General features: G+C 45.7%; 1 protein-coding gene across 3 annotated transcripts; it reads right to left on the bottom strand.

Annotated features, from left to right (window-relative positions):
* Positions 1-9811: 9811 nt before the first annotated feature.
* ZIC2 (Zic family member 2) lies at positions 9812-13596 on the bottom strand. Of its 3 annotated transcripts, none has more exons than XM_074192644.1 (4): positions 12525-13596; positions 10498-10661; positions 9999-10180; positions 9812-9848 (listed from the first exon to the last, which is right to left on the bottom strand). In XM_074192644.1, exons 1-4 carry the CDS (start codon positions 13594-13596, stop codon positions 9812-9814), a joined length of 1455 nt encoding a protein of 484 aa, XP_074048745.1. The 3 variants fall into 3 exon arrangements, with proteins under 3 accessions (XP_074048745.1, XP_074048746.1, XP_074048744.1); XM_074192645.1 differs by having other exon boundaries at positions 9812-9857; positions 10029-10180; XM_074192643.1 differs by having other exon boundaries at positions 9812-10180.
* Positions 13597-15483: the final 1887 nt, after the last annotated feature.

The following is a 15483-nucleotide window of genomic DNA, read 5'->3' as shown; positions in this document are numbered from 1 at the left end:
AATATAGAAGTAGTTTGAAACACACCGAGGAAAGCAAGTCTTCCTTGTACTTTAAGTAGTTAGTCATCCTGGAATGCTTTTAAAAACCCTACACGTTACAGGTTTTAAGTGATTCAGAAGTGGAACCAGCGATTCTAACTCGTAACTTTTCACCTTCATCAGGAGGCATAAAGAAAACACATATAACACACCCAGAGGAAGCAACCGCAAGGTTGGGAAAGGGTGTCTTGTTTCTGAATAATGAGATATGTCGTGAATCATTTTACCTTTCATTTGGCAAATTCCTCCAAGTTTCTCCCCCCCCCCCCCCCCCTTGAGTTACAGCCTGGAGGATTTACTAAAGTGACTAAATAGACAGAAACGGGATTAGGGATATGGAGAAGTGAGGACAGGGAAGCAGAGGACATTGATTTAACTACCACTATTTCCTCAGTCCCTTAGTTGTCTTCCTTCGTTATAATAACCTCAGGAATATCTAAAAGTAAATCACAGGAATCCAAAACATGAAGACATAGGTATACATAGCTTACGTGTTTCAATATCGTAATGGAAAGTTTTGGGTTCCAAGATTTCATTTCAGAGAGTTATTCAATTTAGTAACCAAGGAATGGGGGGAACTAGGGGTTCATGAGGAGAAGAAATGATGCATTTGTTTTTCTTGTAGGTCTGTGTTTAGTTTTAATTTTCCTGTATTTTAAAATAAATACATTGACTGAAGTATGTTTGATCTCTGCTAGAAGGAAGTGGACATTGTAAAGGAATGTGCAATGGTTTGGGTATGAAAATGGAGTTGTGACTCACAGCTGCAGGCAGAAAAAAAAAAGGCGTTGTAGTGTCAGCCAGAGGTGTTCAGTCTAATAATTCACGCTGTAAACTGTATCCCCTAAAATTACTTACATAATAAATCATCCTGAGAATACCAAAAAAAAAAGTTTAGGCTGAAAAGTGTGAGTGAAGCTGGGGTCTTTAAGGGACTTATCTGCTCGGATCTGTTTGCAGGGATGTGAATTATAGGCTTATTTTGTCCAACCTTTTATGTATTCGAATAATATTGGAAATTATTCTAGCACAACTGATCCCCCCCCTCCCCTGCGGTTTCAACATATTTCTCTGTAGTCTGTAGAAGAACCTGGCTCACTATACTTGCCGGCTCTCCTCCCCCCCCCCCACACCCCACTTTACACTGGTGCCGGTTCAAATCGATTTACCGGATTTACAGTTCATTTATACAGTTTCAAGAGAAACCTCAACGTTAGAATCACTTTGTTAAAAATTAATTGGTTATTAGCTAAACAATCATATATAATGAAAAGTAAAAAGCACAAATCTTCATGAAAATTCCTCTCTCCTCTTGTTTCATATTTCCTTGAAGACGAAGAGACTGACTAAATTAATCTTAAATGGTTAATTACCTAGCGCCTAAATTAATTGTGATTTTTCAAGCAGTCATAGTCTAGTGTCTGCACATCAAGCCCCAATAGCCTCCCAAGTTCTACGACACTGGAATGACTTTGGACAAAAAATAATCCTTTAATATTTCAGTCTGGAGTTGAGCGGACATTAGTCCAGGGCAGAGAGTGAAAAGATGCACTCGTCTGGAGGATATTTAAAGCACAAGGACAAGAAGAAGCCCATTAAACAATGCCTGTGAGGAAATGGTGAAGCTGAATCCCGGCTGCCACATTGAAACTATTTATTTTATGAGATCTTCTACATGGCCAGAATTTGTGTGTGCAGCTAAGGTGCCATGCTGGGAGCTGTGGTAGTGAAATATACTGAGGCGATTGGTGGGCTCTCCGAAGTTACACAGACCCTAGGAGGGGAAGGGGGGGGGGGGGGAATCAAGTTGACATGGACCTCTTTCACCAGGTTTTTTCAAATGAATATATAAGACCGAGGAGGAGATAACATGGTGATGGAAAGTTGGACTTGGGAAGAAAAGGAAGAGAGAAAAGACTGACCCCATGGTAGTTTGCAGTAAATGTTTACTAGAAAAAGAAAGTCAACACCAATTAAAATCCGAACCCCACTTTCATTAGTATTCATGACATAGTATCCAAGCTTTTATGTTTATCTTTCTCCACGGATCAATATCGCAGCAGCATGGGCCTGGAATGAGCAGAAATCTGACCACGGCATGCAGCTGACCTTTCACTCTCTCCCTACAGGTCAGATCATCTTCATAAGTATCACCACCTAATGCAGAGCTGGCAATAGCTCTCATTAAAACTGTTATTGAAACTGCTAACCAGGGCCGAAGGGGTGAAGGGGAAGAGGAAAGAAATAAAGGGAAATGAGAGATGATGGGAGCAATTTTGACATTCATTCTATCCACCTAGCTTCAAAATACTCAAAAACTTTTCAGCAGATAAAAGACATTTAAAGTCAGCAACTCTTGAGACTTGGATGAAAAAAAATAAGAGAAGAAAAAAAAAATCCCAAAACAAATCCTGTTTGCTATAGGGAATTCTAGAGAACCAAATGAATGGCCTAGATTCTAGGGAGATGAACTCAGAGCCCAGGAAGCAAAGAGGGCTAAGTACAGAGACAGGTCCCATCATGGGTAAAAAAGTAGTAAGGATTGTTTTGGGAGGGGGATGAAGAAAGAAGGTTAGAGAACACAGTACCCCTCCTATACACAGAATAGGGAAGTGACCTCCTAGGATAGGGTAGAGTGAAGTTTCTAGGTCTCTGACCTATATCTGAAGGCAAAATAAAGATCTAAATTGTATATAGTAGAAATTCCCATACAGGGAATTCCCTAATAATTTTCTCAAACTAGTCTTTTGAGGAGTGAGCGCTGCTAAAATAATATCTACCTAAAAATGAGAGGGGGGGATAGAAATTTCAGGCTCTAGAGAGCAAAAGCTCATTCTCACTGTTTGTTGAAATAAATGCACTTAGTATTGGAATAGGTAAAGGTTTGGAGGAGCTGAGAGGGCTAGAGTGTCTTGCTGAAGCATCTTTCACCCTTAGTTGCACTGGTTCAGGAAACATGGATACTAGTTCTGGTTTTACCCTTTGTTTTCTAAGGGTAAGTTAATTAGCCTCTCTCCAAGTCTCACAAGGTCATAAGATTATAACCAGCTGAAAGAAACCTCAGAGAGAAACCTCATTGATAAGGAAACTCAATCACAGAGAAGTGATTTATCCAAGGTCATATCAATAGTTATAGAATGGTAATTTGAACTCAGGTCCTCTGAATCTAGAGCTGTGCTCTTTCCACTATATCATGCTGCCTCAGGTCTCTCATTTGTAAAACGAGGACAATATATGCTCAGGGACATCTAAGGAAGGCACTTTATAAATCTTAAAAATGTTACATAAATCTAAGTGTAAATGTCAATACTAGAGTAGCAATAATATTAGATTGTTATTGTGATTAAAATAAAGTTAAGGAAGGACCTGGAGAAGTGAGCAGAGTGGAACAGTCCAGTTTCCAAACCTATGTAGCCTAAACCCTGATCAAAGGAGTTAATAAGAGGAGGGTAGGAATGTTCTGGTTGTTGTGGTTATTATGAGAAAGAAATTCCCATATACTTCTAAAAGTTCTGGATCTCTCCTAGAAAGGTAAGATAGGCTTCCATTCTATGAAGAATATGTTGCCCTTCCTCTTCAAAGTTGGTTGAGTTATGGGCCAGGATCTGAGGGAGAATTAAACTCTGAAGGGGTTCAGGACTGTTTTCTGTCAGTCTCCCCTGTTTTGAGAAGACCCCCTGATCCATACCAAGGGTCCTGATAGGGCTCTCAAATATCTTTGTAATTCTGGGGTTCCCATTCCCAAACTAGGTCTAGGCATTAAAATAAAAGTGACATAGGGAACCTGAGCTTCTGTCTTTGCAGATGCTGACCCTGATGTATGTCCTCATAGACACTTTTACTCTCTTACACATTGCCATAGGCCCTTTTATAAGCATCCAAATTCTTATATCCATCTACCGCCATGTAGGACTTTTCTTGTCTTTTCTTTTTCTTTTTTTTTTTGAGGAGTCTCTAAATCAACATTTAAAACCCTGAGGAGCTTGAGCTCTCATGCTGGGGTAGGGATGGAGATAGCTGATATTTATTCATTTCCCTTTTCTGCTCAGGGTCTCAGCTTCTGAGATCTAAGATTGAGCCTTTCTCACCCTCTCGAAAATCTGTAGATGGGAATTGGAAGATAAGATGGAGAGGATGCAGAAGCATACAAAAGATTTAAGGAAATGAAGGGAATTGACTTCTATCTTCATATTTCAGAGGAAAAGGGCTTCAGGCTCCCCCAAAGGAAAAAAAAAGAGGAACTTCAAAGACTAGTGTTATATTTAGCTTGATTTAGAGAAGAAACTGTTGAGTTCCAGGACTGAATAATACGGAGATGGAGATGAACCTTGCAATAATTCCTTCGGTTGTCTTCTTCATCCATATTGCTGTGGGTGAAATCAGTCGGGTCTGGCCTGGATATGCTAGAATACCTGGAGGTGAAAGGGCAGCTGGGGACGCGAGAAGAGTAAAGATAAGCAGGGTTCCTAGAATCCTTGCAACCTTGGCCATGAACACCAGGAAGAGTTAAATCGGCCTCTGGCTGCCCTATTTATTTTTTTAATGGAACTTCTCGTAAAACTCCGTTTAAATAGCCAAGTGTTTTCTTTCTTTCTTTCTCCCTCCAACCCACCCCCAGTAGCACTACGAAAAGACGGAATAAGGGCGGCATATTTTATGTGCAGATATAGTCTGAAATGACTATATACCCTAGCTGCGGTCTGGGATAGAAGGAATAATGGTTCAGTATTGAAGGTCTGGGACTTTTTTCCTGATTTAAACACGTGCTTGCCTTGTTTTTTTGTAGGTAGAGTGGACGGTATTTTACAAGACAATGTTATGATAGGACCCAGTTAAAAAGGGTCCCTTTCACTGCAGTTTGCAGAATTTATCTTTATCAAGTGGGAAAATGAGATCCAACTTAGGTTGGAGGCAAGGTGATATACATATTTAAAAAATATATAAGCAATTAACACGTAATTATTGTGTGTCCATCCCACACCCGGACACCAGATTTTCAGAGCAATTTACCCAGTTATTGTCTCAGTTTAGGTAGAAACACATCAAAAGGTTCAAATATTTGATGTGGACGAGGAGTTATTTCGAGACTATGTGCTATTATGAGAAATTCGCTCTCGCGACTCCATTTCTACATCTGTGACTATATATTTGTACGTATCTATGTGTTTGCACGCTCCCGTTGGGTCTCCGGGTGTGGAAGAGTATGAGTATGTGCGTTCAAGAGGCGTCATTGCGGAAGCCCTCCGCATTTTCCTCAGCCTTCTGGCAGCCCTGAGTTCTGTTGATTTGTCAGAGAATGGAGTTCTTTCTCCCAACTCCTCCAGGACGTGAGAAAGGCAGCGAACTCAGGATAGCCAGGGGCATTTCTGGTCTTGCCCAGAATCTGCCCCTGGTTTGTCGCAGGCAATAAAAACATGGGAAGTCTGAAAACAGCAGCTTGAAAGGTAGACAAAAGGGGGTAGGGGGGTGGGGAGGCGATTGACGGAAAATAATAGAAAGGAGAGGGAGTAGGGGATTCTGAGCTTCCAAGCAGAGAATCAGTCAGTTCCTCTGACCTGTTTCCTTTCGCTTCCACCTCCTTCCCTCCTTCTCTCTCTCCCTCCCTCTACCTTTTTTCTTATCCTCATTCAACACTCACAAAATACAAATATGTACTATATGTCCTTAAGGGTTTATAACGTGATTCCAGTGGTTTGGAGGAAAGTCGTTAACCTGGAAGACATCCGAAACAGGTTTCGGTTATCATTTTTCTTTTTATTCTCTTTATTAACGGTAATAGTGTGATAATAAAGGCATATCCCAAGCAGTGTTCCATCTATTAACTAGTAAAGTCATGAGGAAAGTCAGGTTTGTGGGGCTTTATTTTGGTGAGGAGAGCGGGGAATGCAGAAAGGATGCTTTATGTTAGACCGTAGACTAGCACAGTCAAATTGAAGTTCAAGTTCATTGCCAGTCAGTGGGGGGGGGGCGGGAAAAGCCACTTTCACGTCCACTGTTGTCTCCCCTTTCCCCCAGGCCAAGAATGAAAAGGCAGCTTTGTTAGCAAGCCTGGGAGGACCTGGTTCACTTTGGTATATCTGGGGCTCTAAAATAGTTAATTATTCAAAGCCGCAAGGGCAAGGTTGGGTTCTCCCCAAAATACTCTCCCCAGCCAATCCTGTTCATCCCTATCTGGAACCATTTCTTGTGCGTATGTGTTTTGTTTTGTTTTTTTAAGACACGAATTTAAAATATCCGTTTTAAAAGAAACACAAGTCTCCCCACCCCCAAGAATCTTCATCATAAGAGGGAGAGTAGAAAGGACTGAGGATAGCCTGTCGACAACAAAACGCTAATTTCTCGGTGTTGTTTTGTTTAAGAACGGCTAGCAAAACTGAGGCGAAGCTGGAATCCTTTGTGCTTGGGAAGCTTTGGCCAAGAGGCAACAGTGGTCTGTACAAAGAGGCCCAAGGCTCTTCTCCCATAGAATTCTCCCTGTTACTGTTGCCTCAACACTGTTAGCCCACCTAAATCTGGGGCAGGCGTTTAGATGAACTGCAAGAGCTGAGTTCTCTTCTGTCCATTCCATTCTCTATCTTCCACATCCTTCCTCCACACACAGAATCCCTCCCTGTACTCCCCACCCCCCCTCCACATACTTTATTTCCCTCTTCCACCCTGGGGCTCAACTCTCCTGAGTTCAAAAGGGGACTCAACACAGTCGCTCTTTTTAGACCTTGGAAATAGTTGTGTAACTTGGTGATTATTGTATTGTATTGTAGTGTATCTCTGCTTTAAAAAAAATACAACACAACCTGCAACTCACAGGGAAAAAAAATCTTTTAACTCCTTGAGATGCCTGAAGTTGTCTCCTTCAGTAAGAATGAACTAAGATTTCAGAACTGCTGACATTTAAACATGTTGTCTGAAATCAGTCTTAAAAACAAATAAATCTGTAATAAATACCGCTTAACTGCATTAGCTTCTTCCTTCTCCCCACCATTAACAGAATCCAGAGTGGGAGGAGGAGGAGGAAGAGATAGGAGGATGGCGAAAACCTGATACTTTTCCTCCCCGCAGTTGTAATTTCTGGCTAAGTCTACTAAAACGTAGTAACATATGCCAATTATTTTTAATAATTTTGCTTAATATTATTACGGATTATAAATTGGATTTTAATAGGGGCCTAATTACTTTAGGAATTGGCGTTTCACAGCTGAAGTAAAGGCAGCTGAAAGTAAAGAGTTGCCATCGTTTTGGTTGTATACACTCACACACTGAAATAGACTCAAACTTTGTCCTTGAAGATATAGTACCCCTTAGATTTTTTTACTCTCCTCTCAGTCTCTCCTCCCCCCTTCACAAGTGGGTTAGGTTTGACCATGTTTGGAGATTGAACAGGTAGAGGCTACTGGCATTCTAATCGAACAAGAGTGGCAGCTGTTGGAACTCAGTAACCTACGGTTGCCTATTTTTCCAACTATCAAGAGTAAAATAAATGAGAGATGATGTATAGATTGGAGACCTAATCGAAGCATTGACACAAAAAGCCAGTGGCTTTGCACAAGTTTTGGAGGAAAGCATCTTAGACCCGGCAGGGAGCAAGGGGTTTTGTGCAAATCTGGTTTTGCTTGTTACTGCCCCAATAGCTGCTGGCAGAGTCCAGTCCCTTCAGCCTGTCTCTATTACCTACAGAAGACTGGAAATGGGACTGGCTGAGTCTTAAATGTCCAAATTGTGCAAGAAGATAGAAATGTCTTGATTTTTCCTGGACTCTCAATACTTTCACCATCCCATTTCTTTCCTCGTCTCTATTTTTAATTACCTTCTGCCTTCGTGCTAGGTTTTAAGGTTTGACAGCTCTTTAAAACTATTTCTAGAAGCTCCCATCCTTACCATAAAAGGCCAGCCAGTTATTGATGTCACAAATTGATCCCCAGTCCAATTATTTTTCTGAATTTTTAATTTTAGTTTGCTTGATAGCTTTCTCTGTATGTTCTCTGGGATATTTCTGGTTGTGTTTGTTAGAGGAGGTGTGCCCTCACCCAACAGCAACAGTTGATGGTTCCATTTTTCTAAATTAAATTTAAAAGTCTTGTATTTATTTCTTCTTTTTGGGGTAATTATGTTAAAAAAAAGATGAAAATGGTTGCAAATGATTTATGTAGCTAGCTATTTGCTTAAGAGATAAGAAAAAAAGAATGCCTATTAGTAAAATCCATACTATTAAATAATAATCACTTGACCAAGTTCAAAATCAAAGTACTGCCACTTGGCTGTAAGTATACAAATAAGTTACCTAATTTCACTTTTCAGAGAGAGGAAGAAGGGGAAAAAAGACTGCTATTTCAAATAGCTGAAAAATATTCTCTTATAATCCATTAAGGTTCTTAAGGTCACTGACTTTAGGACTCCCAGAAGTTTCAAATATATTAATTTATCCTTAACCACCATCAGCAGATATATATATATATACATATATCATATATATATATATATATATATATATATATATATATATATATATATATGAGGGAATGTTGACTAAATCTACAAATATCTTCCTATACATGTAACTCTTGTCATCTTACACATTGAGAAATATATTTTTCATGCCCTAGATGCTTCTTTTGTGTTTCAAGAAAAACCTTGATAAAAGAAGAATATGTTCATGCAGTTTCAACACATTTTATTATATTTCTGTATGCATTACTTTTAAACATATCACAAGAAATGATGAAACCACTTAAACCTTCAAATAAAAATTCTGAAACAGTTTATGCCCACAATTGTACATATTTATAGTTAAGAAACATTCTTTATAAATATTGTTTCCTCTGTAGCAAGTTAATACCATAATTTAATTACAAATGGATAAATATGGTAATGGATATTTACAGAAGGAAGGGTGTTATTACGGAAAAAGCTAACGGCACAACGTTTATTTTTCCCCACAATCTTCCGTACAGGAACTAACAAATTGAACTTGCAAAAGCACTAAAACATCACATGTAAACCCAGCTAACAGAAAAATACATTCACAAGCGTTGGTGGTGGTGGTGGTGTGTGTGTGAGTGTGTGTGTGTATGTGCTGTATAGAATTGCGTTGGAAAAACAGAATGGAGACTTTGGCACGGTTTTTTTTCTTCCAGTCTATAGTTGCATGAAGATTACAATCAAGTTGCCTCATAAAAAGGAACACAATATTCAATACCACAATACAAAATAAACCATTTTCTTCCACATTACTTAAAAATAAACCGGGGAACTAAAAAATAAAAAAAGGAAAAGAAAAGTCCATCACTTTGGGTAAGGGGGAGGGGAGGAAACTCAACCGTCGTTTTACAAATGGACAAACTTCTATACACCAAGAATCCATTAAAACTTCGTTACCACCTCAGAGAAGGAAGGAGGAGTCCACTATGTACACAGTTTGTCAGGAGACTGAGTAACTAGACCGGGAAGAGGGAGTGAAGGAAGAGCAAGAAGGGAGAAGCAAGAGAGTTTGGTTTGGGGTTTTTTGTTGGGTTTTTTTTTTTTGAAGTGTTGGGTGTCCTTGCTGTTTTTTAGTTTCAGAGACTTTGGAAGGGAAGTTTTTTTTTTGCTCTTCGATTAGATCCTTTGCTTTAACTTTTGAAATCCTTTTGCTGGTATGAATAAAAAGAATCGAAACATCCACTATCACTAACTGTTCTCTTCCCCTTCTCTACAGAAGGGTGGAGGATGAGGGCTGGTTGGACTTGGGGAGAAAAACTGGGGGGGGGGGCTTGGAAGAAGAATATCGGCCCCTCCTTTAGACGTACCATTCGTTGAAGTTGGAGGAGAGGCCACTGTGACCTCCGCCGGTCCCACCGCCCCCGCCGGTGCTGCTGCTGCCACCGCCCCCTCCACCGCCGCCACCGGCGCCCCCGCTGCCTCCCCCGCCGCTGCCGCCGCCGCCGCCGCCGCCCCCAGCCCCGCTGCTCCGGTGCACTGCGGACACCGCCGCGGCCGCGGCCGCCGCTGCCGCCGCCGCAGCCGCCGCCGCCGCCGCTGCCGGGGACAGATTGGTGGTACTCTGGGGCTCCGCGCTAGGGGACACCAGCCCGGGTGGGGTGGAGGACTCGTAGCCCGAGCTGGCGGCTGGGGAGGACTCGGAGCCCTGTGGGGAGGACTCGTGGACCTGAAAGACAAAAGGAAGGGGTGGGGTGGGGGGACAAGCCGGGACTGGGTTTGAGTGCAGCTGCAGTGAGGCCGAACCCCGGGAGCAGAGTCCCTCAGACGACCAGGCTCTCAAAAGTTTCTGGTATCACAGAGGACTGGAGGCCTAGGCCCAAGCTGCAACCCCGCCCCCCGCCCCCCTTCCAATTAGTGCAGGAATTCCTCCACCAACACTACCCCATTCCCAGACTCTAACCCATAGGCGAGAATCCAAATTAAAAAGGAGAGAGAAAAAGGGGACCATCGCCTCCCTAGGATGCCCCAGTTTTGCTCCAGTACCTTCATGTGCTTCCTCAGGGAGCTGGGGTGGGTGTAAGACTTGTCACACATCTTACAAAGGTAGGGTTTATCCGAAGTATGGACATGCATGTGCTTCTTTCGATCGCTACTGTTGGCAAAGCGTCTGTCACAGCCTTCGAATTCACACTGGAACGGCTTCTCTCCTGGAAAGCATAAACAAGCAGGGCTTGATGATAGTAAACAAATAACTTGGCCTTGTAATCCATTCCACCACGGATGCCCTATTTAGGGGAGGGCGGAGGAGCGAAGGGTGGTTACTCTGATCTTCCGTAGAGACTGGGATCCACATTAAAATTTTGCATTTTCCCTTTTTCAAAGAAGGAGGAACAGGGCAATTATGTTCGATCAAAAAAAAAAAGTTCCTTCCAGGCTATTGTCCATTTGCTGAGGGGGATGGGGATGGAAGTGGCTTAATTAATATTTTTTGGCGTAGCCCAGTCTGTGAAGGGCTTTTTTTAAAAAGCAGTGATGGGTTGATCTGTAGCTTCTAATAAGTTTTGACTCAACATCGATAAGCTGTTATTATGACAAAATATTTTTAGCATTTTTTAAAAATCACACAGTCTGTTGGGCTTGCTTTATTTCTATCTGAGGCCAGTAGACTATTAAATTTAGAGCTGTTGTGTGTGTTTTGGGAAAGGGGCACAGATGGATGATTACCGCATTATTTTTCAGCCAATATCCTGCAAAAAGAATTACTATGATTTCTGCCATCACCACTATTCCTTTTCTTTCGTTCTTCCTTTTTTTCTTTCTTTTTTATACTATCTAGATGTTCCATGGAGGCGAAGATCCGGCAGAAATTAAACGCCTTCTAATCTCTCTCCCTCAGTCCCCATTTAATTTTCATTCGGTTTTTACGCCCTATTGCCAGAATTCTAAATGCTTGGAGTAATTTAGAGGTGTGATAACTCAAACATCCCCCTAGTTGGAAAGGGAAGCATTTAACATTAAATTCCATTAGCACCTAAATTGTTTTTTTAAAGACATCCGTTCAGACAGAGAGACTTTGATGCGGGCATTTCATGCAAATAAATTTCTCAAATTTTAAACCTTGTTAAAAGCTTGTCTAGCACCTAGTATCCTTCCTAACACAGAAGAGAACAATGGGCCTACCGTTGGTCCGGTTTTTGAGTAAATATTGATGGTGGAAGTTGCTAAAATATTTGGCTTTCTATTATGAAATAGTCTGGCACAATTTTGGCTGGGACCTAGTAATAGATGAATAATATATGAAGCTGGGAGACGTGTTTATTTTGCGACTCTCTCTTCTCACGCACTACTCCCACCAGGAACCGCGCTGCCCTGCTCTTGGTTCACCAGGTTTTGAGCTCAAGTTTTGGGAATCGCAAATCCTCCGTTGCCTATTACATACTTTAACAAACTGTTGCAAAACCCACTGTAAACCCCCTTCCAATAGCTGCGAGTATAACTTTTAAAAACACTTTAAAAATGAAAAAATGTTTTATTGCCCAAGCTCACAACCAGTTAAATTTAATAGGAAGCAGTCTCAGAAAGGGATTTTTCTACTCTTTAAGGCACGTGAAAATACACACATAGGAGTTAGAAAACACAAACTGGAAAATAATCTCCAAGTTCTACTCATATTCATGAAATTAATAGCGTCATGTTTTGTGTATGTGTGTGTGTGTGTGTGTGTGCCATCGATTCACACAATATTGTTAAAGGGTCTTGGAAATTTGGTATTCTCACTGTGTAAAGGCTGGATGTATTTGTCATTTAAAAATGCGTTTTCCTAAAGAGATGCCACAGATAACATTTAAACAACAAAGTAGCCCTCTCTTTCTAAACACACACACACACACACACACACACACACACACACACACATTCGCATACACAAAGTGGACAGAATCTGAGAATAAAGGCCCCTCTGGGATAAAAATAGATTGGGTTTTTTTTCTCTTCCCCTTCAACCTTCGGGGGAAAACCACACATTTCTGCTAGTTCTCCACAACCCTAGAGATAGAGGACTCAGCAATTACCTGTGTGGGTCCTTTTGTGAATCTTCAGATTTTCCGAACGGGCAAAAACTTTCCCGCAGCCGGGAAAGGGGCAAGGAAACGGCTTCTCTCCGGTGTGCACGCGGATGTGGTTGACCAGTTTGTATTTGGCCTTGAAGGGTTTACCCTCCCGGGGGCACTCCTCCCAGAAGCAGATGTGGTTACTCTGCTCCGGGCCCCCGACGTGCTCCACAGAGACGTGGGTGACCAGCTCGTGCATGGTGCTGAAAGTTTTGTTGCAGCTCTTCTTGGGGTTGCTCAGCTGCTCCGGGTCGATCCACTTGCAGATGAGCTCCTGCTTGATGCACTGCTGCCTCATGTAGCGGAAAAAGGCACCTGGGTGGTGGTGGTGGTGGTGGTGGTGGGCGGCGGCCGCTGCCATGTTCATGCCCATGTTCATATTCATCGGGCCGTACTGGTTGTGGAGCTGCGCCGCTGAGTAGGGATCGGTCCGGGGGCTGGACACCTGGCGGTACTGGTCCGAGCGGCCGAAGACCTCTCCGGGCAGCCCCAGCCGCATCTGCCCGTTCAGCACGTTCTGAGAGCCGTGGGGGCCGTGCTGCTCGTGGATGCCCGGGAAGAGGAGGTGACTCTGGGCGTCCGTGTGCGGGTGGTGCAGGCCCCCCGCCCCGGGCCCGAACAGCCCGTGCTGCCCGCCGGCCGGAGCCGAGTCCCCGAACCCCCGGCTGCGGAACAGAAAGTCCCGGGTGGAGTTGAAGGGCGCTCCCGAGTAGGAGCCAACGTGGGCGGCGTGGGGCCCCAGCGCGGCGGCGGCGGCCGCGGCGGCGGCCGAGCCCGGGTAGCCCCCGGGCCCCTGCGAGGTGAAGGCGGAGCTCTGGCCCGGGGACAGGTCGTGGGCCCCCGGGTTGAGCTTGAAGGCTCCCATGTGCGCGGCGGCCGAGTCCACGAAGCCGTTCTGGGCCGCCGCCAGGCTCAGCTCGCGGTCCTGCATCTCGGCGGCGGCGGCGGCGGCGGCGGCGGCCGAGTGGTGGTGGTGCCGGGCGAAGCTGCCCACCCCGATGGCCGGGAACTGCGGCCCCGCGTCCAGCAGCATGGCCGGCCCGCGCCGCTGCGCTCGGCTCCGCTGGCCTCCGGCCGCTCGGCTCCGGGCTGCTCCCTCCGGGGGTGGCGGCGGCGTCCGGCCCGGCCGCCCGGCGCGACCGACTCCCGGGCGGCTCCGGCCCCGGCCCCGGCCCCGGCCCTGGCCCTGGCCCCGGCTCCCGGCTCGGCTCCCGGCCGCCGCGGGCGCAGCCGCAGCCTCAGCCCCGGCGGCCGCCGGCTCGGGCCAGCCCGGCTACCCCGCCAGCCCCCGCCGCCGCCTCCGGAGCTGCTGCGCCTTGGAGCGGCCCGGCCGGCGGAGCAAAGCCGGAGAGCAAAGGAGGAGGAGGAAGAGGAGGAGGAGGAGGAGGAGGAGGAGGAGGAGGAGAAGAAGAGTCCGGAGCCAGGCGGAGAACCAAAGTGTATTAAAGGAGCTGTGGCGGGGGCGGGCGGGCAGGGGAGGGAAAGGGAGGGAGCGAGGGAGGGGGGAGGCGAGTGGAGAGGGGGGTTGCAGGGGGGCGAGCGCCGAGCCTTTTCCTGCACACACACACACACACACACACACACACACACACACACACACACAGCCCCCCCACACCCCCGACACACGCACACGCGCACACACACACGCACCCCGCTACTGAGACCCGTGCCACTATCACAGAAATCACCACCACTCCCCCCAAAAATTAAACATTAAAATCAAATCAAATTAAAAACCCCCAAACTGCACAACAGAAGCGGAGAAGCGGAGAAGAGATGCGCAAGCCGCCGCACTGCCCCCCTCTGCTAGTTTCCCCTTCTCCACCTGATCCTGGTGGGGAGCAGGGGGTGGGAAAGGGGGGTGTCCCCGGAGGAGGAGGACGGGGCGATCCACTGCCCTTCCAGCTCCTCTAGCTGCCGGCTTTGGGGTTTTCTTCCCCCCTTGCCCGCTCCTCTCCTCTCGGCTATGGGTATTGTTATGATTCAGGGTTTGGGGCTTGTTTTTTTATCCCTCCTCTTCTTCTCTCGTGCTTGGCATTGGATGGATCTCACGTAGTAAACTTGCAGCAGCCACGAATTCCCACAGATGAAGGAATCAGATGCTCCTGTCTTTCTTTAAGTTGTGTTGGAGGAGGAGGAGGAGGAGGAGGTAGTGGCTACAGAGATGGAGGTGGCAGTGGGAGGGGAAAGGAGGGAAGGGGGAGGGGAAAAGAGGGAGGAGGGAGAGGGAAAGGGAGGAGGAGGATTAAAAACAATAACAACAATTAAAAAAGTGATCTCTCTCTCTCTCTCTCTCTCTCTCTCTCTCTCTCTCTCAGCAGCAGCAACAGCGGTGGCGGCAGCAGCAGTGGTGGCGGCGGCGGCCCATGAGGATGGAGTATTCGCTCTGGAACTAGCAAGTGCGGGGAATCCAAAGCTGAAATCTCTTTTCCCCTTCTCTCCGGGCGTTGGGGTTTATTTGCCGCTGTCACCACCACTTCTCCCTCTTTCTCCTCCTCCCCCCCACCCCGGTTTATATCTGGGGGCGCTGCTTTGGTCTCCGGTTTTTATTTTTTAATATATTTTTCTTTCTCTTTTTTCTCTCCCCTCCCCCACCCCCTTTCTTCTCCTCCTCCTCCCCTTCTCTAGACTCCCTCCCTCCCCTCTCAGTCTGGACTGGCAGCTCCTCTTCCACCGCCCCCTTTAACAACCGCACGGTCACTCTTGCCGCGCCAGCTCATTGGCCACAACGGCCCAGTCAATCCACACTTTCCCCTTTCCCGGCCCCTCCTCCCTCCTCCTCCCCTCCCCTCAGCCAACACTACCTCCCTGCCGGCTAATCGCCGCTATCTGGGCCCCAAGTCCTTCCCGCCTCCCCATAGCTTCTCTTCCAGTTCCCATCCCTCTTTCTCTCCACTCTGTCCGCTCCCCCGCCCCCCAA

This window comes from Macrotis lagotis, chromosome 6 (assembly GCF_037893015.1).
Source record: "Macrotis lagotis isolate mMagLag1 chromosome 6, bilby.v1.9.chrom.fasta, whole genome shotgun sequence".
Taxonomy (NCBI): Eukaryota; Metazoa; Chordata; class Mammalia; order Peramelemorphia; family Peramelidae; genus Macrotis; species Macrotis lagotis.
Note: the sequence above shows the minus strand (reverse complement) of the source record. Positions and strands in the feature narration are given on the sequence as shown.